Below are 25,367 nucleotides of genomic sequence, written 5' to 3' on the forward strand. Positions count from 1 at the left end.
GTCTGAGAGGTTCATGACTCATGGACACGTTCATGTGTTCTAACTCCAGAAGCTTCGTCCCAACTAAGACGACCTAACTTACATCCTTTCCTGGGGTGCCTGTGAGACCCTGCATGCCGTAATCTCCCTTCTGTCCTTTGTCTCCCTGGAGAGAGGGAGAGAGAGAGAGGAAGGGAGGGAGAAAGAGAGAAGGAGAGTTTGTGTGGAGAAAATATGCAGAGAGAAAAAAAATCAATAGGCAGAAGTTCATATTCTCATTTCCTGGTCGTTGTGTGTGTGTGTGTGTGTGCGTGCGCATGTCTCTCTCCCTCTCCCTCCCTCTCTGAAACCCACACATTAAAAGTTTCTTAAACCTTTTACCTTGTATCCGGCTGCTTCGCCCCAGTTGGCAGATGTTGCCTGTGGAAAGAGAGAACAGAAGATAAGGCTCAGATCAATGACTCTGCTCTAAAGAGACATCACATCCCCACCAGTGGAGCGGACCAAACAACAAACACTGGCCAGCTAACAAAACGAATGGACCACCACCGTGACCCGGCTGCCCCAACACACACACACACACACACACACACACACACACACACACACACACACACACACACACACACACACACACACACACACACACAGTGGGCAGGATGTGTCGCACTCACCGGCTCACCCTTATCTCCCTTTAGGCCCTTGGGTCCATCTGTGCACTGGGGTTGGAGAGACACAGTTGGCACAAATTGTCACAGATTGATTTTAGCCAAAGTTCAGTACACTAAATGTAAAAGAGGAGCCCCTTTTAGGATGTGGAGGGAGTGAGATGATGGAATCGTTACTTACTGGACCGGAATGGGAGCCAGAACAGCCGTCACCCTAAGATGGACACAGACAGGGAGGAATGAATGGACAGAGTCAGAGAGCATTAAATAATGCATATGAGCTAGTGGGTGGGTTGGTCCATAGCCAGCATCATATCAGATCAGAAAACACTGCAGTGTGTGTGTGTGTCTGTGTGTGTGTGTCTGTGTGTCTGTGTGTGTGTGTGTGTGTGTGTGTGTGTGTGTGTGTGTGTGTGTGAGAGAGAGACAGAGAGAAAGAAAGAAAGAAAGAAAGAAAGAAAGAAAGAAAGAGAGAGAGAGAGAGGGAGAGAGAGAGAGAGTAACTAATTCCAACTTACACTGTTGATTGCTATACATGTCTAGGCACATATCATGACATAACACATTCCAGTGTTATTAGGCTGGCCCACCACACAAACGCGTACACACACGCACAAGTGCGCACACACACACACACACACCTGCATGTACGTACTGTATATACTATATATTACATTGCGGGTGTTTGCACTCACCCGGTCACCTTTTTCTCCTTTCAATCCATCATGTCCACCAAGGTTGACTACCTATAACACACACACACACGAACACACACGTTTCAGTTTGACATTCCACAACTTTAAACATGATCTAATGGAAAGCAGTGGGAGTAACCATCAGATTTGCTTACACTCTCTTCTCTATTGAGGAGAATACAACCAGCACACTACAGACGGACAGGTACACACACAGACGGAGAGGGCGAGAGAGTGAGAGAGAGAGAGTGAGAGAGAGAGAGAATTACTGTTAAGATCTCAGATTCACTGCACCAAATCAGTACAAACTGCAGTTTATGAAGGAACTACGTCTGAATCAAAGTGTTGGAGTTTCTGTAGTCGCCAGGTGGGGGCACTGTTACACAAAACTGAACTGAGCTCACTGCATGTGTTAGGTATACACTGTGCAGTTAAGAAGAGATGAGAGGTGGGCAAGGGCTCACACTTTCACAGATACACATACAACCGGACATGCATGCATGCATACAACAGAACACACACACACACTCGCTCAGAAACCCTCAATCCCCCCAAGGGAGAAGGAGATCAATAGGAATGTCTGATTCCCACAGTATGTTAGTGAGCAGACCAGCTGCCACTCTTTGCAGGGCGGCGCACACACACACACATAGACACACACAGACCCACACACACACACACACACACACACACACACACACACAGACACACACACAGACACACACACTATAGAAGGGTAAGCGTTATAAATAACCAATGTGCTTTTAGCAGATGTGAGTAGGTGAAGGCAAATCCCGCCAGGTTGTTCACAGGACTCATGTTTCCGTGCGCTGACAGCACAAAGGTGGGACAGTAGCAGAAACAGAGCTAACATCATCTTCCTCTCTGCTCTTATTCTTCTTTTTTTCCCTCCCTTGTGAGCTGCAAATCTTTCAATCGTCGGCCGGACCGAGCTGCAGTGGCAAGTTGAGCTCTACACTGGACTGCAGGCTTTGTCCACCTCTCTCACCGCAGTGCTCCGGCCTTACTGCTTCCCCCGCGCTTCATCCTCACCTCTCTGAGGAGATGAGGGCCCGTTGGCGCTCTTTACCATGCAGCTCGCATGCTCTGCACTGAAATATTGTTGTAATTAAGCTTATTTTGCTGCAGTGGCACACCTACAGCGAGGCTCATGTTTCAGACATTTTGACATGAACAGCAGCCTCGCTGTCACAGTTGACTCCAGTTACTGCCTGTTTTTGGCATCAGCATCTCTGCACAAAGACATTTCAACGGTAAAGATGATGCGTTTTGGTCATAATTAGCATCCTGTACCAGTACCCCAATAAGTGCAGCCACTTTTATGTGTTTAGACTGTACATTCAAATATATAAAGGTATATTTCTGCGTAACAAAACAAATCCAAGGCGAGCTTTCTCCTGTTAAACATCTCCATATCCATTTTTCATTTGATGTGTCAAACCTTGACCCACAAAAGGAACATCAAGCGCAGAAATCATACATGTGTAATCATACATTTGTTATCAAGTAGGTTGTAAAATGTTAACGGATGCTTTTGGGGTTTATGATACGTGCTGGTGCATAATCTATAACAAACACCAAAGAACAGTCACTTCTGTTCCTGTGTTTGTGTGTGTATGTGTGTGTCTGTGTGTGTGTGTGTGTGTGTGTGTGTGTGTGTGTGTGTGTGTGTGTGTGTGTGTGTGTGTGTGTGTGTGTGTGTGCCCCCAGTGGCAGGGAATGCTGTGTGCTTCAACCCGGGTAATAACCTACATTGCAGAAGTCGGGGTGAGGCGTCCAGCTGCATTAGTAAGCACACACAGGAGCGACATAATGAAGCGTCTGGAGTTTTGTATTCTATTTGTGAACAGAACATGCCTGATGTAGGTGAATGACAAAATTAATAGGCAGCAGCAACTCCCAGCAGAGGCCCATCGCATAACGAGGTGTAAATCAGTCCGAGGCACGAGTGTGTTTGTGTGTGTGTGTGTGTGTGTGTGTGTGTGAGGGAGGGAGAGACGAAGAGATATAGACTCCTTCTCTCTCCATCCTAAAACCCCAACCTCACTTTGCATTACATGAACAAGCCGTAATGTTTGCCCTGCATCAATCTGTGAAGTGTAAAAACGAGCAGAAGCTCAGAGATTCTGGGCTGCTGGGGCACATTTGCTATTCCTGTTTGAACTGCAGCTGAATCACACACACACTTTCCTTCCAGTGATTTGTGATCGTGTGTGTGTGTGTGGTAGAATGAGTGATGTGAGACTTACTTTCTCAGCAAGCTCCTTTGCTGCAAAAAGGTCCTGTTGGAGAAAGACAGAGACAAAAGAAGAAAAAATTACACTTCAATCAAAAAAATTAGTTTAATATATACTATCCACGAGTTCGACTAAAATTGCATATATAGCACCACCCGTGCCTTTTTATGATTATGATGATTCTGCTTTGATTGAGTTTGTTTTGTGTTTGATTTTAGCATGATAGCTGCAAATGCTACAAATCTGGATCCAGATGCAGATCACTTCAAGTCATCATTGAGAGATAGAGACGTTTCTTGACAATTTTGTAAAGTTAGATTATCAATAGGTAACATCTGGTTTGGCTCTAGATATCCAATCTCATGGTCACTGAAGTCAAACGTACACATCGATTAATGTTTTGGGTGAAGCGATCAGCTTTGGTCTGGGGTTTGTGCTCTCCGGTTCCAGATATTGTTTGTCCTTGTAAATGTTTGGTGTGATGGTGTTCACCCAGTAGGTCGATAGTTCTAGCTTGAATTTCTTCCCGCCCCTCGGGGACGCCGCTTCTCTTTACACATTACACACTTACACAACACAATTCTAGCTGAGAATCCATCAAGACATTTCTCAAACATTTGTCTGACCTGTCAAACATTTTGTTCCTATTCTGACTGAGTGCCAGTTCACTTCACCTAGATTGGAGCTCAATCTAATCACGGACGTTCCTGGGAATAGTGAGAAACTGCATCTGAACATTGCCATTAAAACAACCATTATAGGACAAGTTGTTGTTTTATAGTTGACATTCCGCAACTTTTGAATACAATAGACTTTACAATGCGTTGCATCAGCTCCCCAACAAAAGACGCGTGAAACAAAGGCCCTGTTGGTTTCACATACAGGTCGCGAGTAGTTAAGCATCGTTCCTGGTAAAGTAATAAACAGGGAGGGATGAAAGAGGATGAGGGGCGAGGAGCAGAAGAACTGAACCTCATGAGCCCAGAGAAAGAAGGAGAAAGAGAAAAACACATCAGATATCATGTTGCACGGACACAAAGGAGGGGGATATGAGAGGAAGGAGGAACAAGGGATGGAAACAATCTGTTCATGAGGGCAAATTGTTAGCGGAGAAACGAGAAAGTCGTCACAGCGAGAGAGGGAGGAAGTTTTTATGACTGGTTTTGAAGTTCGGCAGACAAAAGTCAAGTAGAAACACGTTGAGCCCGGGGGACAGTGTTTGGATGGGAAGGCTGATTCAGCTGCGAACCAGGTCAAGAGCAAGAAAACAACCAGCAAGAGAAGAAGAAGAAGAGTGAGTAGAGAGTGAGTAAGATGATCTTCCGTTTCTTCAGCTGCCTGCCAGAGAAAGAACCCAAAGAAAGTCTTTCAGATACCACTTAAATGCCGTACACGCTTGCGTTTTGGCTCTTGTTAAGTTACCTCACCTGTCCTCACCTCCAGATTGACCTCGGCTCACCCAGAGGAGCGATGTTGGATACGATACAGTGTGTCTATATTAAAACCATCCCACGCAGTCGACGCCGCGCATTCCACATATGCAGGTTTGACTTAGGAGGTTGAGCGTGGTGGAAGAAATGTTACGGCTCAGTCACATCTGGCCTGCACGCTGGGAATCTGGGATTTCATGCTACATTTACTGCGCATAAAAAGGTAGGTCAGGCTAATATACAGGTCAAAATCCGCTGTACCCTGCTCGAGATAGCCTATGTACTAGCACGTGTGGGGAAAATGAGCAAGAGAAAAATGCATAAAAAGAAAAGACAGAGAAAGGTCGTATTACCCTCATCAGAGCTGCTGAGAGAGAGAAAGAAAGAGAGAGAGAGGGAGGAGTGACAGGTGAAATGGAGAGATGCCACGCTTGAGTTATTTTAACTGTATCTGGCTGAAACCATCTACGGGGATTGATTACTTTGTCCCAAAAAATCTGCCAGGGCGCCGAGTTAACGCTGGCAAGACAAACACCTGAGCCTAATGAGGAGATAACACATATAGATCCCATTAATAAGGAAGATGAAGCGTGGAAACCGAAAAGAATGACTTTGGGGTTCAAAATGGAGGGTCCTCAGGCAGCGACCAACGCCGCCGTGAGGCAGCATGGAGAATGGCTGTGCGAGGCTCCATTCGTCTTGTGCTTGGAAACCGTCTACGGACGATTTGACTTATTGTGACAAGTGGACTCAAGTGAGTCGAAGTTGTACAAAACGGAGGAGCATCAAAGTCTGCGGCAGGCGAGGAGAACATGTTTTTCCGTGCCGGCAAAAAACGCCATTTGGGTTTAGTCCTCCTGCCTAACAGATGCCAAACGACTCAGACAGTCTGAAACACTCCAGAACAAAGCCAGCCAAGTGTGTTGCCTTCTGTGTGTGTGTGTGTGTGTGTGTGTGTGTGTGTGCGTGTGTGCGTGTGTGCGTGTGTGCGTGTGTGTGTGTGTGTGTGTGTGTGTGTGTGTGTGTGTGTGTGTGTGTGTGTGTGTGTGTTACATCTGTGCCTGATGGGAACCATGTGTCCTAAAGAATGATAGTAGTGACATTTTCCCTTCAATTTGTAACTGGACTCATTCACTTGCCAACGATTGTACAACAACCAAAGGATAAAGTGTGTATATCCACTGTGAGTGATGTTAGATGTAGCCAACATGTGTGTGCGAGTGTGTATCCAGGCAACAAGAGTATTTGCTGTTTTTGAGGAAGAGCTACTTTGTATCGCTGCGTCAACAACTGCCAGCGTTCCTAGCTTGCTACAAACTAGCATTGTCATCTTTCTATTAACACAGCAAGAAGAAGGGTCAAGGTTTCAAACTGGAAAGCAAAAAGACATCAACATTGATATCGTGAATGACGTCTCCTTCACTATTATTGTATGTACGTAGCTTGGTAGTAAGGTTTGACTCTGCTGCTTTTGTTCACGTAGGTAGCAACACGGTTGCTAGGTTAACACAGGGTGATGGCAGTGGGACCATTTTTATTAATGATTAGTTATGAATTCATATGTATTCATTAATATGAAGTAGCGGTTTAACATAATGCCTATAGGTGATGGTGTGTGTGTGTGTGTGTGTGTGTGTGTGTATGTGTCTGTTACCTGGCTAAAGGTGTTCTCCATCAGGTCATTTTCAGCAGCACGCCGGCTCTTGGGTGCCTCGGGTGGGCACTGTGAACACCAACAAAAAAACACAAAGATCAATAACCCGATCATAAATCCTATAGTTCCTATCCAATCTGATCAAACTCTATACATTATCATTTACACGCCGGAAATCAGACCAACTAAGCTACTTTTTTCATCTGCAGGCTCCATTTAGAAGTGTGTGAGCTCGTGGGAGTGAGTGTGTGTCTGTACATACGCGCGCGTACGTACGTGTGCGTGTGTGTGTGTGTGTCTGCTTCTGCTCCTATCAAACTGAAACGCAGCTTGGAGGAAGCCCTGCAGCACACCAGCACAGCGTAAGAGGAGAAGACTTGGCCTTCATCAGCTCCTCATTAGTTTTAGAACTTCCACACTGTTTCTGTAACTGTCTTGCCTCCATTTTGCAGAGAGAAGGCTACATACAGTTACAGCATGTATGAAGGCGCTTCAACCCAACTACTCTCCAAGCCGAAAAACACCACACTTTGTGAATCTGTTTCTAATTATGCCGTCTTTTGTCTGAATGAAACAATGGCTGCAGAAAGACACAGATTGGCGAGAGCGAGAATGAGGGGGAAACATCGTTTCTGAAGCTGCAACAGAGAGCAAATGAGACCTGCAATTAAGCTTTTAGTCACAATTTAGCAGCAGAAACATTATTAGCAAACTGCAGCTGACATAATTGCACACTAAGGAATTACTGAAGGCATCGTCAATTTGTCGACACAACACGGCGTTAAAGAGAGCCTCTGGGAGAAAGTCGCTGCTTATCGGATTCACAAGTCAGCGTTTTCATATCGTGGAAGGCTTAGTAAAGCAAAGGACAGAGTGGAGTCGCTATGGAGTAGAGATGTTTCCATTCTTGCATATAAATAAGGAATGAGCGCAATATTTATTAATATCCTCACCCGAGCCCCAGGTATCTCACAGCAGGCCTCCTGGGTGGCCAGGAAGGGGTCACAGTACAGCATGGCCTGCTGAATGTCCATCTGAGAGAGAGGCAGGGGGAGAGAGAGAGAGAGGAGGGAGGGAGAGAGGTGGGGAAAAAGAGAGAGAGTGACAATGCCAGAGATAGGGAGAGAGAGGGAGAGGGGGGAGAAAGGGAGGGAGAGCGGGAAAGCGTGACAGAGAGAGAGGGAGAAAGAGAAAGAGAGAAAAAGGGAGAGGGGGAAGAGAGAGAAATAGGGAGGCAAAGAGAAAGATAGCAGAAGAGACAGCGATAGAGGGGGGGACAGTTGATTTCCCAATTATACAAACTATTACAACAATAACAGTGTGTGTGTGTGTGTGTGTGTGTGTGTGTGTGTGTGTGTGTGTGTGTGTGTGTGTGTGTGGTTCTTCTGGTGCCAGGTGTCACTCAGGAGCTGCAGTCGTTTCAGTGGCTCTTACATGTGTCAGCCCAGGTGAGACGTGCTATTCACGTGCTATTTGCTACCATGATGCTGAATGGATTTAAAATGTTGCATCACTCAGGATTTGTTTGTCTGTGTATCACATATGAACTCTTCTTCTCCTCTTCCGCTCCCATGTTTTCTGACCAGGCTCGCTGCCCAGATTACAGGATCTCTGCTCTGCTAACAGGTCGGGCTCACCGCAGGCCCATTCTGCCTCACTGTCCACTCTCTTTCTCTGTAATCACGACTGAGCGAGTGCCTCAAAGAAAACAGCACCTCGGGGGCAAAGCCCACGGTCCAACTCGCACGAGCACAAAACGTACACGAGCGCCCCCGCAGAGCACGAATGATTTCATTACAGTGTGTGAACGGCTATTTATGAGGAACTTACAAAACTTCACTGATGTTTCATTGGTGGAAACGTAGCTCTGTGGGGCGGAGGAAGGCTCATTCCTGACGGGTTATTAAAATTCTATGAGCCAACAGGACAGAAGTTTAATGAATTACATTATGCAACGATGCCGCACTCTATCTCGTCCCATCCTCAACACCAGAAACTTTGTGAATACATCAATGTTCAAAGCTGCTCCACTACAAAAGGTGAACCCCTTTATTCACCATACTTTTAGAGTTTTGTATGAATGAATGTAGATGAGGTTCACCCACAGAAGAAGAGAAGGTCCTGGGTGGGAATCCAGCTAAGATCAATTGGGCCTTTCCAACAAGAACATTATTTCTGGTTAGGGTTGCGAACTCAATTTTGAACATTTTTGATCATATCTACTGAAAACCTGACACATTAATTCTTGACGACATCGTGTGCGTGTGTCTGTGTGTGTCTGTGTGTGTCTGTGTTATTCGACGTCCTCTATATTGCCCGTAGATGTGATATGAGTGTGATTGAGTTAGTTGATTTCTGTATTTATTCCCATCTTTACCTGTGCAGGTCCAGCGTCGGACGCCCGGATGCCCAGCAGAGTATGTCCGTTGGTGGGCAAAGCTCCACGAGGCTCCAGGGGATGCGTTTCTATGGAGTTGCAGTCCACGTGGAGGGAAGCGGCGCCGTTCTGCAAGCTGAGCGCCACCTTGTGCCAGCGCAAGTCCAACAGGGACTCCACACCCTCGCCGTTGAAAACGCAGCTGATCGTGTCGGCGTCGGTGCCGTCCACGCCTCTGGTGCGCAGGGACAGGGTGCCTTCAGGCCCGTTCAGGTCTAACGAGAACTGGACGGGAGGAAGAAGCGAAGAGGAGGTGAGATACGGAGAAAAGTGGAGATGAGGTAATTGTGCACGAGCGATAATTGAATGTGCTCGAACATGTCCGCTCAGATATTCCAGGCGATTAATCTACTGTATCTCAAAAGGTGTCGTAATGATGTACACACACCTACCACCTAACAATGCTGTAGAACACAGGAGCGGAGATGAAGTAAAGGGGAGAAGACGTATTAATTACACACACGAGCGGTACAGCCGATCAATCAGTCCTAATGAGGCGACCTGGCCTCCATCCATCATACACATCGAGTATTTAAATCTCGGCTCAGACGGCGAATGATTACAGGGACTCTGAGGGTCTCTGGCGCTCCTCGTCGCGGAACACACATGAATAACAATGAAGGTGAATGAAAGAGGAGCAGCGAGGAAGATCAAGGGAGGAGAGACGGAGAGTGGGGCGGAGGGTGGGATGGCAGGACTGAAGCGGGGGCGCGGAATGAAAGGTGGAAAATTGAAAAGGTGTCAGAAGAGAAAAGAAATCGAAAGGGAAAGCGGATGACTATGCAGAGGAGAGAGAGACGGGCGGTGGAGGAGAGCAGAAGAAGACGAGAAGAAGGGAGTGATGAGAGGAAAGAGGTGAAAGGGGGCGAGCGAGAGGGGAGAGAGGATAAGCGGAGAAGAAGAAGAAGGTTTGTACAGTGAAAGAGAGCGGGCAGCACCTGTGGATAGCCCTGCTCGTCAGATATCTGCAGGAGGTAGACGGTGTCCCTCAGGGTGGCCTTCTTCAACACCAGGGTGAAGACCAGGGTGAACTCCTCGGGTAAGCCAAGTGGGAACACCTCACTGGAGAACACACACACACAAAACACACACACAGACATGTTTCAAAAGGTTTAGGTTCAACTTTACTACCTCTGGACCTGGGAAGTATGAACAGATGGAACGTATTTGGGCGCAAACTGTGAATTTAATGCACACAAACACACACATAAAGATGAAGATTACAGGCTGATTGTGTTTGATCACATGAGAAGCCGCAGGTTTACAACCCCATATAAATCTGTAACTCAGGCCATATGCTGAGAGGAGAAGAGTTCATTTTCATGGCAGACGCAGCCACCAAGCCTCATCCCTCAGCTGGTCAAGGGCATCTAAACACACACACATATATTTACTGTGCTGAGGTGTATGGATGTATGGAGATACTGTATGAGGGATTCACAAGCCGGCGCAGTAAAGCGCATCCTCGCTGGTGGTGAAAGTACTCTCTCTTGCTTTTCTTGCTCGTTCTCTTTACACACACACACACAACCACACGCACGCACGCATACTGAATTGTGGATGCTGGCAGCTGGTTTCCCACTCCTAGAAGTGGGGTGACAGTGATTTATGACTGAGGGAAGATCCAAGGGAAAGCAGCCAACTACAGGACGTCAAAACAAAGAGGATGAGGAGGAGAGAAGGTGAGCGGGAGAGAGAGAATTACTGGGATGCTGAACCCGGAGACCTGGGGGGGAGAGGGAGGGGAAGAGAGAGAGGGAGAGAAGTTGAGATGGACAATGTAAAGTTAGGTTAACACTGTCCGAGAGAGATGGTGTCGCCTTACTGAGAGTAGATATGTTGGAGCAGAAATGGAGGATGCGAACCAACACACAAAAAACAGCAGAGCGACCTCACCGTGGACCTTTTTATAAACCATACCGTAGCTCACACCTAGGCACACACACACACAAACACACACACACACACACACACACACACGTACGCGCAGCATTCGGCAGATAAATCATCCCACTGTGTTTGTCAGATAAGATTCAGATCTCGCTTCTCCAACTGAGAGGAGGGAAAAAGTTACTCCTGCTTCTCCTGTGTGAAATCTCCCGGGCGTGACAGGGATAGAGAGGAAGAGGAGAAGAAGAAGAAAGTCCCAACAAGACGAGAGGAGAGGAGAGGAGCGGAGATGAGATGAGATAAGGATCTGAGGTTTGATATTAAAACAGCACCCAGAGAGGTGGACGGGCAGTTTCACAAGTTTCCCTCTCTGACTGCATAATGCAAACATAATTCAGAAGGATTCAAGCTTGCAGCAGATGGAGCATTGAATGAAAAAGGAGCACGGGGGCATAAAAATCATTCAAACAGTCAGGACGGTTTAATGTCATCTTAAGTTTCGAGCCTACACACACACACACACAGACGCACACTTTTGTCTAAGGTGAAAATGCTGAGCAAGGGCACGTAAACATACATTGTTCTGTGCTCCAAAATTCATGCGATGTGCCTACAAGGTGCAATTCCCACATGAACCACAGGGGCAGAACAAAGAAGAAGAAGAAGAAGAGGCAGACAACAACAACAACAACAGCAGATAACAGAGGGCGGAAAGGTTTGAAGTTTTGAGTGAGTTTGCGTTTGATGTTGCCACTCTGAAGACAGGTTAGGCTGCTTTGGATTTGATTATGGAGTTTATATGACCCTTACAAACAAAAATCAATTTAATCCTTTAACCCTCTGAGTAAAGTTACGATAAAATTGTTTGTAAGTTTCAGTTCTGTTTTCGGGCTCAGTTCTTGCGTGGAGAATCAACAACACCTACTGAGCAAGCTTCACTGTGAACAGTCCAGATTTGATTTATTTTTTAGGATTACATGTGATGCTCACAGTCGGAATGAACTGCTTGAACACTGCGGAGTTCACGGCAGCTCCCAAATGTGACCATCTGAGACCGAGGTGGGGCAGAGAGAGAGCGAGAGAGAGCAAAAGAGAGCGTGCAAGTCTGGACTAAGGTGTTTGGTATCAAGACTCTGAATCGCTCCCAGTGAAAAATCACTCCCATACTGACTCATATCCCCCGTGCATCTTGTGGATGTGCTCTCTAAAAATAAAAACAGCTCTCTCTCTCTCTTATTCCTTTGCCCTCCCACGACTTTGCACTCCAGTGATCCTTCTATGGTTACAGACAGGAGGTCCTGACCTTTGCGCTGCATCTCCTAATCAATACTTACACAACTGTTGTGGCCGCTGCATGTAAATGTGTGGAACAGTTGGACAGGCTCCAGCCCCCGTGCCAGTCTGTGTGGAATATCACCAATTCAAGGCAGTTTGTGATATGCAACGGCTGCGCAAAATAAATAACTCAAAAAGCAATTAAAGCCCATTTCGTTGAGATGGAATTCACATTTAAAACAGGGATCATTGAGTGCCATTACACAAACCCGCCGTCTCTCTAAATGCTCCGGCAAAGAGGTGAGAGACGAGAAGCTTAATGTGGCTGTCGCTCATCTGTGTTAGCGGGGATTAGCAGAGTGGATTTGCCTTTCATACCAAGTAAAAACGCTGCTTTCCAATTACCCTAAACACATCTCTCACATCAGAAAACCCACTGGTAATGCCTGTAAAAAAGAGGGCCTGAGCGGCCGAGAGCCAACACTGGACGATTGCCATGCGTGATGCGGTTTTAGAAATCCATATTTCTGTGAGGGCGAGAATGGAGGGAGGGGAGTATATAACGGAACACACATACACACACACACACACACTCACATAGCCGCAAAGATAAAAAAGACATACAGAACACGCCCGAGGATTTGTGCTGATGAATTCCTATATTGCCAGGATCTGGACCTTTAACCCTCTTGTTTCTTCACTACTACATCCCTTAATCGCCGATCTGTTCTCTGCCTCCACTCTTCCTCTCTAAATGCCCGAAACTGCTTTTCACAAGATGCAATTTCAGTAGATAAACACAAGCTGACATAGACAGACAGACAGACAACCCACTCTGATTTCTATCTACTTTCAGGATGACAAAGCTTCGGAAAAACATCAAGTACCTCCTCTGATTTTGTTTGTTCATTTGAAGAAAAGTGGGTAGAAGACTGTGATGTCTGTGTACAGCAAGAGCGAGAAAACAACTGAATTAAAGCCAGACAACAGGCAAGGATGACAGGTTGTCATGTTGTTAAAATGTCAGCCAGGTACGATCTTCCTTGATAAAACCGACAGCGACGGACACAAAGGTATAAAAAGTTACATAAATGCTGCTTCAGAACAAAAAAACACAGAACCAGCGGCGGAGAAAAGGCACAAATCGTCCTCCAACACAAAAACATCTTCCCTCTTCTTTGCTTCCACAGATACTTATTTCCCCAAGAAGTGACATTTTGCTGTGTGTGTGTGTGTGTGTGTGTGTGTGTGTGTGTGTGTGTGTGTGTGTGTGTGTGTGTGTGTGTGTGTGTGTGACTACCCTCTAAGCCCATGACAAAAAATATATGTGACACTTTTAGAACAAAATGTCTCCACCGAAACAGAGTGTTTTGTAGACAGATTTATCGCGCCTTGAGGCGAGTGGAACTCACAGAGCTGGACCCAGTGATAAAATGCTCCAGGCTGACCCAATTGGCAAATTCTTAAAAACTGTTCTATCAGCAGCGTGTGAGAAGCTTTAATACAAGAGAACCAGAAAACTAAAAGAGGGATGAAGACAGCTTGCCTTAACCTTTATAACCGATTGACACACAACTCCTAACACAAGCAACACTTGTGTCGTCAAATAAATTCACAAAAGCTAATTACACCATTTCAGGCTGTAAAACCATGTTGTGCAAAGGTGCAGGGCTCTGTTGGATCTGACGGCTGCAGGTGTGTTTACTCAGGCTCTCAAGCGTGACTGGTAAATAAAAACCTGTGTGACTATTTTTATGCTGGTAACTGCTTAGCGTCTGTTAATTAAGGTGTTACTCATATAGTTTATGCAAATCAGGCAGGAGTGATATTTCACAGGAATAAGTTGCTACAAAGGGGTTAATTTATAACAATCCTGTCAGCAGCAGGTTAAATAAGCGCAGCGCTAATTAAGGCTCATTCGTGAAGCTTCCCTTATATTAATCAGCACGCAAGTGTAGCTTTATCGGATTGCAGCAGGTGAAAGTCAACGAAATGTATGTGTTGGTGAGTTGATATATGCATGCTTCTATGAAGAAGGGTGGTGTGTGTGTATGTGAGAGAGAGAGAGAGTGAGTGAGAGAGAGTACGTCAAAAAAATTAAATTTAAATGAACAGATTAATCAACTGAGTTGGCTTCAATGTCATTCTAATGAGAAACAAAAATACCTTTAACTCCAGTTTCATAACGCTGAAACAGGTTTTCACTTCTGTCCGACGCTGTGATTTTAGAATAGAGTTCCCAAAATATAAATGAGGCGAAGTCTTAGTAATGCCTTCTTACAATACAAATGTTAAAAAAGGTGGATAAGTGGGGTTTATGATCACGGTTGTGTGATGCAATTTGATCCAAACAATAAGTTAAATCTGGTGCTGTGTTTTATTTCGTGAATTGACCACGACTAAGTATATGTGGTCTCAACTGGAAAACCAAACGGCCATTACAGTAAAGTTTTACAGGCGACAGTGGTGAGAAAATGAAGCGGCGGTGTTTCTGGAAAAGCAATCAGAGTGACCCCGCGGTGTGCGGCCTTGGAAAGCATCTGCTCTTCTTGTGTAACAGCCATTGGACCGCGCTGACACCAAGACTGAGGGTCCACAGGTAGATTAGCTGTCGGTGTTCAGTTCCTCAGCCTTTTTCTTTGTTCGAGCTTGGCATGAAAAGGACAAGCCTGTTGACTCTGGCCTACCGAAAGCTCAGAATAGAAAGGATGAGTCTGCACCAGTAGCGAGCAGAAACTTCACTTTTTTCCCACTCCCTCCAGAGCACAGAGAGTACAGTACACTTACTCGGTGGGGCGTAGGAGTGCGGTCTTGCCCAGACGGAGGATGACGTGTCCTCGGGGGTTGCGGATCTTCTTGACATCTTTATTCTTGAGGAGCGAGAACCGCCGCACCAGATTAAAACCTGACAAGAAACGACATATATCAGAACCCACACAGATGAAACCCTGGCGATAGTGTGTACGTCTGTGTATGGAGCGAGTCTACTCACCCGTGATGTTGTGCCTCGTCGCCTGAAGGAAGTTCCACTCATCCACCTGTAAGGATGGGCATTGTGCATCTAGGAGAACAGAGATGAAAGAGAGGGAGGGTAAAAACAAGGCTTGATCTTCAAAATATGATTAAAGCATTTATGAGGCGGGAAGTCTTTCGAGACGTTATCAGGATCCATACTTCTTTTCACGCCAGCTACTGTCAGAAAAAGGCGTAGATTCTGTGTGACAGAGCATAAGCTAACATCAAAGGGTTCAGACTTACAGAAACACTGATGTGAAAGACAGACAAAGGGATGTGGAGGAGGAGAAGAGAGGCAAAAGAAAAACAAAAAACAGAGAAATCCAGATAAAATGAGGGCAAAACAGTGCAGAAAGGAACACAACCTCACCTGACAGGTTGTCTAGCACCAAGCATGTCTGTCACGTTAACCTTCAGTTGATGGATACCTTGTCACCCTGTCAGGGGAGGTTACTGAGAAAACGGTTGCCTGTCAAGATCGGGGAGATGTGAGATGTGTGGTGAGCCACGCTGGCGCTGGTCGACGTGGCCTCTGTGAATCATCTTGATCTGGCGTTAATTGATCTCTTTGGGGCCAAGGACCGAAGCCCCAAGCAAGATGCTCTGCAGGGCACAGCTACTCAAAGGATTTTCCACCATGACTGCAGAAAGCCTGAAGCTGGCGAAACCTAGAATTTGTCTTTGAGCTGCACATGTGTCAGGAATGTTCTGCCTCATCAAAGCGTGTGTAATAAAAGAAGAACTGAAAAGAAGATCGTTTCTCTAAGACTTTACGAGAAGGTAAGCAAGATTCTGGGTAATCGCCAAGGAATTAAAATTACTTCTTGTTCAACTGAGCACTGGATGAAGTAGTAGACAATAACTCCATGATGTAATTAGCTTGACAACAGATTGTTAGACATGCCAAATATGAGCCAGTATAACATGTTGGATCCCTTGGTATCTATGAATCTCTGTAATCTCTGTATTCTGTATAATCAATGATTTGACATTTTGTACGTAGTAGTACTTCTTTATATCCCAAGTAAAGCACTGCATCATACTTAGTCGTTATAACAGGAATCAATAGAAATCAATCAATTGTAATTATCCACTTATTCTCTGCAGGTTCATGAGAGGTGGAGCCTATCCCATCATTCACTGCGTCACTAGGAACTAAACTGTATGTCTTTGCACTGGAGAGGACACCGGAGCACTCAGAGAAGACTTGAACCCAGAACCTTCTTGCTGTGAGGCCACCATGCCCATCAACACTTTTGTTGGTCATAAAACTGCAAGGTGTCCATTTCTGAGAATCTAACTACATGTATACAGCAACAGCACATCGCTAAGAAAAACAGCTGGAATCTTTTTAATACGGTACATTGTAGATGTTTGTATAACACCCGTAGACTTCTAATATAAGTTGCAGACAGTTGTGTCTCGTTTTCCTAATGAAGTTGAAAGATGTTATTGCCTTGAAGCAGCACCAGGACCATATTGTCTGTACTTTGACTTCATCCAAACTAGAAGTTGCATCAAATGGACCTCATATAATTACTAGAATAATCACATCCAAGTGACTTTAATTAACAGCTAGGGAATTTAATTTCACGGAGGTCAGCTCTCAAATGAATTAAATCACATTTAGTGCTTCATCACCTATCATCAAATTCGTCATTGACGGGGTGTCAATGACTGGGTTCACAACACGTCGTACGGTGGCGTTTGGAAGCAGCGTGATTTGGAATGTGAAAGCATGTAGCGCTGCATTATGTGACGTTTTCAGGTACAAATCAAGGTGTGGAAAAGAGATGTCAGGAGAGAGAGTTTATGGGAGGCAGAAAGAACTTCAAATTAAAAGACCAAAAAAGGCAAAAAGTACAGTTACTTAGAGAAGAGGTTTGGAATTTAGAGCTCTACCTCTCTGTCTCTCTCTCTCTCTCTCACACACACACACACACTGTAACTATAACTTCCATTGTCCATTGTGAAATCTTTTTTGCTGACACAGCATAAAACACACTCTCACTAGGCTCACACTCTCAATGAAGGGCAAACTTAACACACACACCACACACACATACACACAAAGCCCTTTGGAAATGAGAAGATCTGCCTTTCATTCCCCCTCAGGTTTTTCATCACTGCCTTACTACATCAAGACAGAATCACGATGAAGAGCACAGCGGTTGATGGGGAGGGGAGGTGTCATCAACACCTCTTTTGAGGTTTGTAGTATCTTTTGTGTGTACGTGTGTGTGTCTTTTATCCTCAACATCTGCTCAAAATTTATAGCACAAAGTTTGCCAAAAAGCTAAGAAGGTTTTTGGATACCCTGTGTCTTAGATCAACAGCCAAAGAAAAGATAATGATGTCATCTTTCTTTTGCGTATGAGTAATACACACGTACGAGTAGCTTAACCGGAGACTGGACCCATTTTTTCCTCGTTAAATTCAATTTCGGGTGTTGAGCAGCATTATTTAGCACGTAACAAAACCTTAACATGTTTTGTGGAGTCCCAAAGTTTACACTTCATGATCATTTGCAAAATCGGATTAGCTTCTCTAACATGCGGGGAGAAAAAGCACAGAACTACAGCCACGAAGGCACAACAAATGCTGAATCCATTCATTCATCTATCCTGACTCAAGATCAAACCCACATCAATGACTGGTCAACTGGCATCACATGAATCCGAAATGTCATACAGTCTTCCCTCTGATTACGTATCCCAAACATTAGCAGGCGAGAAGCAGTTCCCCATGCTGTTGTGCTTTTCTGCACCAAAAAAAGGAAGAAGGTGAAGTCATGGAGATAGCCTTTGCATGCTGCCGTGAGCTTCACTCTGAATTTATGACATCTTCCACTTCAGTCAACTTGGCCCCCAATCAGCGTTTCCTACATCAGGCTGCACAGTTCGTATTCTGTCTTGGGTTATTCGGTGTTCTCCCTTCACTACAGATGCTGGATCATAAATATGAATTATCGCCACTGTGCGACTGATCATCTGTCAGGGGGAATCAGGCACAAAATCGGCTTAATTAAATTTGAAGTCTGTACCCAGCTTTAGAAGCGACTTCATTCCTCTCCTAAGAGACAAATATTTTTTCTTTGTAGTCCGTAGCACAAATACAGAGGCACCTCTGCAATGTCAAGCAAGTTATTTCTCTAGACGTCACATCATATTCATCTGTAAACACCTTTATATAGTTGTTTTCATATGCAAATAATACTCCCCAAGATCAACAAACTGAATGAAAACAGGTGGAATCCTCTTTTAGATGGTGAGACGTTTCTAGCATCTACTCTTTAGCTCATGCTCACAAAAGAGACGTCTCCATCTAAGAGGACAGTGGTCGCTGTAATGGACTATTACGTGCTCGAGCTCGGGCAATTTGCCGCAGAGCTTGAACTCCATTTCCTCTCAAGCTGTGATCAAAGGAAAGCATTTGCTTGTTGACAAGCTAATTGGCACAAACTACGAGTCGTGCTCCAGGATCCTGCTAGCCACCGCGTGTAGCTTTAAAGAGATTGGATGCTTTTGGCTTGGTTCGCTTCCTCTTTGATGGGTTGTGTTTAAGTCTTGCCAAAGCAGGTAATGACACGGTGCTGGCAATCACGCCGCAGACCGCTGTGAGTGCCCACCACCCCACCCACACACACACATGCACGTTTATGCCTCGCCAAAGATAAAATTAAGGACTTAATGCTTTCAGAGAACAGAATTTTTACTCTTTTGATATATAACCTTAACACCCAGAGGAAACCAACGCAGACACAAGGAGAAGCTCTATACAGAAAGCATTGTGGAAGGCAGGATTCAAACCCAGGACCTTCTTGCTGTGCTGCTCCACTGTGCCACATACACAGACAGAGAACAATGCAGAGTACAAAATGCAATGTTTCCTATCCGACCCGCTGCTGCATCCCAGCAGGCGTAACTCCCACGTGTGACCTTTGTCCAAATTCCGTGCGATATTTAACAAACTTTGTGTTCTAAGAATCAGTGGAGTCTACAGGAACCAACTGCCACGGAGTATTAATTCAGTGTTTGCACCAAACACTTGGCAGAGTGCTTTCATTAGGGAGAAGAGGTCAAAGTTGTGCTCCCAGTGTTAGTGTGTGAGTTTGTGTGTTTGTGTAATGAGAGGGAGTATAGCAGTTATTGAATGTTCTTTACAATGTGGCATTTCAAGATAATTGCATTCGGCTGCTGATCTGCAGAATGTCTAGCTCTCTCCTGCTCTCTCTGGATAAGTGCAAGCGAAGGAGTCTCCTGGCGCTGCAGCCCTTAAACAAATGCAACAGCCAGTCCCTATAATTCTATATTTTTGTGCTTAAACGTCCCAGTTCTGTTCAAGTCGGTAAAAATTGACAAGAGATAACGGTGCTTAATTTGTAATCTTCTTGTGGTTTGATTGATGAGTTTTATTCTAATCAATTAAGATGTACATTTTTGTATTCAACAAAGTGCACCAACTTTCAGCCAATGAGCGCAAAAAACGGCCCTGTGAAATAGATTATTTCCTACAAAGAGAAAATGTGATAGAGATAGAGATTGGAATGAGGCAGAGGGAATAAAAGTACCAAGTGAGAAGAGAGAGAGAGAGAGAGAGAGAGAGAGAGAGAGAGAGAGAGAGAGAGAGAGAGAGATTGGAATGAAGAAGAGAGAATAACAGTAATGTACAAGAGAGAGAGAGAGAGAGAGAGAGAAGGAGAGAAGGGGAAGGGAGAGAGAGAGAGAGAGAGAAGGAGAGAAGGGGAAGGGAGAGAGAGAGAGAGAGAGAGAGAGAGGAGAGAGAGAGAGAGCATTCCTGATTGTTTTCCAGAGATAAAACTGCCGTAGAGGAATGGAAAATCTTAAAACGCAGCACTTTAGAGGGATGAGCTCATTTTCCCTTTGTAGGCCTCTAGCCCACTTTCAGCACACACACACACACACACACACACACACACACACACACACACACACACACACACACACACACACACACACACACACACACACACACACACACACACACACACACACACACACACACACACACACACACAAGCCTGACTCACTGTTCAGTCAGAATTACTGGACAAGATCCATTCAACGTTAACCTCAGACAGAGCTTGCAGAGAAGTGTGTGTCCGCGTTTATGTAAGTGAGGTTACTAGTTTTCCATTTCCAAGATTGCAAAGACATTACACTACATGCTACACTACAGCATTTCTTCACATCTGTAAATCATGCATTGTGTTATTAAATTACCAACGCTTCGATCGAAACCCTTGAGGGTTTATCAGCATTTCTCTGATTAATTGCATTCTGCTTTTCTCACTGGTATAAGTAAGCAAATCCACTCAACTGTAAACGTAACAACAAATGTTCACGCGTAATGAGACAGGCTTTCACTCAATCCTTTATTATTATTGAATAAGCTGCATCATTTACCACATACTAATTAGACGACCTGTCGCATATTCTAGCTGTCGTTTGCATTAAACGCTCTGGGGAGGAAAAGTGCTAATTTGGCACTGTTCAGACACAAAGGCAATGCAAAGCACTTTATCAAACAAAGACATTGAAATTACATACTATGGAATTTAAACGATAATTAAAAGGGAAGCATTTAAGTAAAAACAGAGAGGATAAACTTGGATTCGCGATTTCCCCAGCTCCCCCCGCCCTGTATGATTATAATATGTAACATAGCAACAAGCTTTTCATATCTTATTACAATGCCAAGGAACCAAACAATGTGCCTGCTGAGGTTCCTGCCAGATGAATAGCAAATCACACTCATTGCGAAGTTTATATTCCTTCCTCATTTCTATCCATCCACTGATCTATTCATGTTCAGGGTCACAGAGTGCACATACGCTTCCAGCGCGCATTGGATGAGATGCAGCGTAGACACTGGGCATGTTGCTATCACAAGGCAGATTGGTACTGAGCAGGGTAGTAGTATAATTAGAATAAGATGGAGGAGAATGACCATTGCTACAACAATTAGCTCAAGCTTTAAGAGGAAAAACTTGATTTACACAAAAATTTTAATGGAGTACAAAGTTCAAAATATAAGGATATGTTTCTTTCTTTGCAAATTTTGGTGTCCTCGCTTCAAACTTAAAACAGAACCCAGACTAAACCTGCACCAGAATCAAAGTCCAGGGTATCCTTTTCCAGCTGAGTGACAACATAATCAAAGTACAACCTATATGTTCTTTGACGGAAATCTTGCTTGCCTCACCCAGGCTGATGGTTAACAACATCGATTTTAGTACCTACATCATCAGACCGGGATTGGTTTGCTTTCTGCTACTCACTGCTTCACTTCCAGAACTCACATAACCACAATCCAGTAAATAAGGTTATTATAACAAGACAAACAGGGATAATCTACGCCAAAACAAATCAATACATAAATCCATTACTCAGACTGAGCAGGGGCCCCTAGTACAGAAAAGTCATATCAGCAACACTTTACCAAAGGCAGAATTTTCAGCAATTTAGTTTAACTGTGGGGACTAGTCTCAGACTCTGGCTGACGCACTGCAAAAGTGCAGAGCAATCATCCAGCTCCAACTCCTCAACACTAGTTTTCCTCAAACCTGCTTCTCTGCTGTAATGTCAGCAAATTACCAGTAAGTACAGATTCAGATGAGTCAGAGGAATAACAGTGGAGTGTGTGCGTATGTGTGTGTGTGTGGTGGTAGCTTTGACAAAGTGTTGGCTCTCCACTTGAGAAAGCACTTTCTTTTAGCCACTGTGGGAGAGGAGAGCACCCAGGGGAGCACTGAGCTGACTCAGTTCTGTCTGAAAGGCTCTGACGTGGGGATCCCTCTTGGGAGACCCGTCCCCTCGCCACCACCCCACACACCCCCAGCCCCTTTCCCAAGAGTGTGTTGCGGAGGCGGCCCCTGAGAATGTGAGACAGCTCGATGATGCGGTGACAGCTCGGAGAAAATAAATAATAGGGGAGGTTTTTCCTCACCTAGCTGCCTTTTGTCACATATAAACACAGACACACAAATGTGAATTGTGATTCCTGATGTAAGAGATTTTGTGTATCATTGCACAGATTACTCAATACAGAATCAATACATATTTATTGCTTTTAATGCATTTTAAACTTCGATTGTGTTGATGGAACAGATGTAGCAAGTGGTTAGGCACAGCCTGCTAGCTTCCTAGTTGCAGAAGGATCAACCCTGCTGCCTCTCCTGCTCAGGCCCCAGGGAGACATTTCAATATGGCCGCCAGTGTCGATAATTACACTTTTCTGACGATGGAGGTTCCAAGGATCATATGGGGTATCTCGGCAGGCGTGTCGCTGAGTGGGGAGAATCTTGCTCTAACTACAGGGGGCTAGCTAACTATAGTGGCTTCCAATTTGCTGAGCCTTCAAATAAATTACAAGTACTGCATGCACCACTGTCATTAAAGGAGACTGAGAAATGGCCGAACATGTGACACACCGAGCAGGAGAGAGAAGCCATTGCTAACCGATAAAGATAAGACAGATGTTTGGCTCACTACTGAGCTAGTAGAGTAAATAACTGTGAGATTAGCGAGAAGTCGTCGAACACCGTATGCTTACCGGAGACAGTTTCCTAGCAATGACCTAGCAACATGCCGCGAACCTTTGTGTGTTGCAGTAATCAATTCGGTAACATCCGGATGCGTCTCACCTGTCGCCGCCGCGAGCTGAACTGATGGAGAAGCTAGCAGTCACACAGCTAATACTTATCAACAAATGCTGGAAGCAACGCTGCACAAATAGCCTTGTAGCTCTCACACGGCAAAGACAATAGCACATTACATTTATATTCTTTATATGTAAGTACCTTTGCCCACACAGTGTGGCTGAATAGGTCTACACACACATATGTAAGCCCAGATGTGTAATCCTATCGCGCCAGCAGAAATAAACAATCAGTAAATAAGCTTTTTATATTTTACAACTCAGATTGTTGTTGTAGAGTTGAGTGTGTGAAAGTTTTGTAACTGCTGTAATATCGCACTTGGAGGTTTCTGGCGATTCCCATCACGACCGCAAGTGCACGCCAGCACATGTGTAAAACATGCCACTCACACCCACGCTCGGTCACAGCACACGCCAAGTGATGGATGGCCCATGAAGAGAAAAACACAGGCACACACACACACGCCTCTTTGCCACAGTCTGACCTCAGTGTTACCATACACAACATAACAACTAGCAGCATCAAACAAGCATGAGATGTAATTACACTCCACTTACACTGTAGCCTTGGGCCCGTCACGCGCACGCACACGCACACGCACACGCACACGCACACACACACACACACACACACACATATAAGAGTTCAGAAGATGTGTTTTTGGCTCAACAAGCAAAAAAGAACAAGTAAAAGTTAGAAAACTGTCTTGACTCCTCAGTTTAACATAAATAAATCACATCAGCACCATCGATCAACGCTAACAGGAACAAACTCGCGTTACCCTGGTAGCTAACATGAGCTATTAGGTATAGATTTAGTTTAGATTATATAACAAGTATACATAATCAATTAAATTTAGACTCGGTTGGTTCGAGCCTCGATAGCTGCAGCGCAGAATGCCTAGAGAAAGTGTATGGAGCTGCTGGCCTCATGCTTTGTTGTCTTTGCAGCTATATTGACATTTATCACTAAAAAGAAGGAATTAAGACTGTACTGACAAGCTGCCGCTGAAGGCAATGAGAATTTTTCCATTTTGTTATGATCGGTTACGGTTTTAATTAACAGCTTCTTAAAAATTCTTCTAATAAATATCAGCTCTGATGCTTGGCAGCACGAATAAGGAAGTAGTATTTAATAAAGAGCAACAGTGGTGACTAATGAAACAGTAACACAAGGGTTTAATGATTAGTAAACTATAATAACTTAAATAGAAAAGCCAATTTGTTAAGGCTGACGCTTGTTTGTGTGTGTGAATGTCGACCTCTTTCTAGTGTTTGTCACAACACTGTCTCACTAACACAGACTCCGATTTCATGCCTCTGACTAGTTGACACGTACGTCAATACAACAGAAATAAACAGCATTTTCTAATTCTCTCTGTGGGATTAAACATTTCTACCTGCAAACCTTAACCCGATCTTTAATTAAATTTGCTGTACTTTAGTAAGTCCCAAAAGATTTTCAAAGTAAAGACGGAGTGGAGGAATGTCTGGAAATCACAACAGGAAATCTCATGAAAGTTGTGTGTCGCCTTTTCACCATGCAACTCAACTGTTGGGGAGTCTAGAGTGAAACATGCATCTCACCTTCCTCTGGTGCCTGCGGGTCACATGATCCCAGGCTGAGCGCCAGCAGCGTCAGAGAGGAGCAGAGAAGCCACATGGTTTCACTCCTCCGGTCACTCCTCGCCCACCAGCCACCAGCTAACGAGCACACAAACACAAAACGGAAATTCAGAAAAGTCGAATATCTGCTAGATTTCCTCAGTCAGGCCACACGCTGTGCTCACCGCTACTGACAGCTGCAAAGTTCGCTTGATTAGACGTTGATGTATATTTATGACGCTGTCAGAGCGAAAGTGTTGATTATGAGGTATGACGCTGGCTTTGTTACTGGCATATGAATGAATCAGAATCTCTCTCATTACGGTGTGTGACTCTATAAAGCTGAACCTCAATGATTATACTGTCCATCTGGGTGGCCTCTGACTGAGCAGGTGGGACACAGAGAAACACACACACACACACACGCACACACGCATTTAAACACAAAGCAAACATAGCCTTTATAGAGACAAAAATAGACAACTGCTGGAAAACCATATGCGTAGCGAACAAAAGAGAGCAAAGCAAAGCTTGAAAAGAATGATTTACATGCAGGCCGGCTGGTATGAAGCTGAACAACACACAAACACATCTGGAGACGATTCCACTGGAGCCGTGGCTGTGTTGCACCAGATGCTTCCACGTAGCCCAACAACAAGCACACACACACACACACACATACTAACACTAACACACTTCTGCACACATGCCACGTCTATATAATCATTATATTCAGCCTCTGCAGCCCCTCTCCCTGTCCACAACCCCTATCTCTCACACA

The 25,367-nt window shown here is 44.8% G+C and overlaps 1 protein-coding gene across 2 annotated transcripts in view; it reads right to left on the reverse strand.

The window, feature by feature from the left end:
* The window catches only part of col16a1 (collagen, type XVI, alpha 1), a 53,114-nt gene that overhangs the window by 22,073 nt on the left and 5,674 nt on the right, over positions 1-25,367 (reverse strand). For both annotated transcript variants that reach the window (XM_076149781.1, XM_076149780.1), the window contains exons 2-14: positions 24,569-24,685; positions 15,279-15,347; positions 15,074-15,191; positions 10,060-10,183; positions 9,062-9,346; positions 7,638-7,718; positions 6,685-6,753; positions 3,613-3,645; positions 1,343-1,393; positions 829-861; positions 654-698; positions 361-399; positions 83-145 (exon numbers count right to left, since the gene is read on the reverse strand). In XM_076149781.1, the coding sequence (XP_076005896.1) occupies positions 83-145; positions 361-399; positions 654-698; positions 829-861; positions 1,343-1,393; positions 3,613-3,645; positions 6,685-6,753; positions 7,638-7,718; positions 9,062-9,346; positions 10,060-10,183; positions 15,074-15,191; positions 15,279-15,347; positions 24,569-24,644 (1,086 nt within the window). In that variant the 5' untranslated portion in view covers positions 24,645-24,685. The remainder of the gene's footprint in view (positions 1-82; positions 146-360; positions 400-653; positions 699-828; positions 862-1,342; positions 1,394-3,612; positions 3,646-6,684; positions 6,754-7,637; positions 7,719-9,061; positions 9,347-10,059; positions 10,184-15,073; positions 15,192-15,278; positions 15,348-24,568; positions 24,686-25,367) is intronic.

This window comes from Genypterus blacodes, unplaced genomic scaffold (assembly GCF_046128005.1).
Source record: "Genypterus blacodes isolate CSIRO-AG114 ecotype Tasmania unplaced genomic scaffold, CSIRO-AGI_Gbla_v1 ptg000048l_1, whole genome shotgun sequence".
NCBI classification, from domain to species: domain Eukaryota; kingdom Metazoa; phylum Chordata; class Actinopteri; order Ophidiiformes; family Ophidiidae; genus Genypterus; species Genypterus blacodes.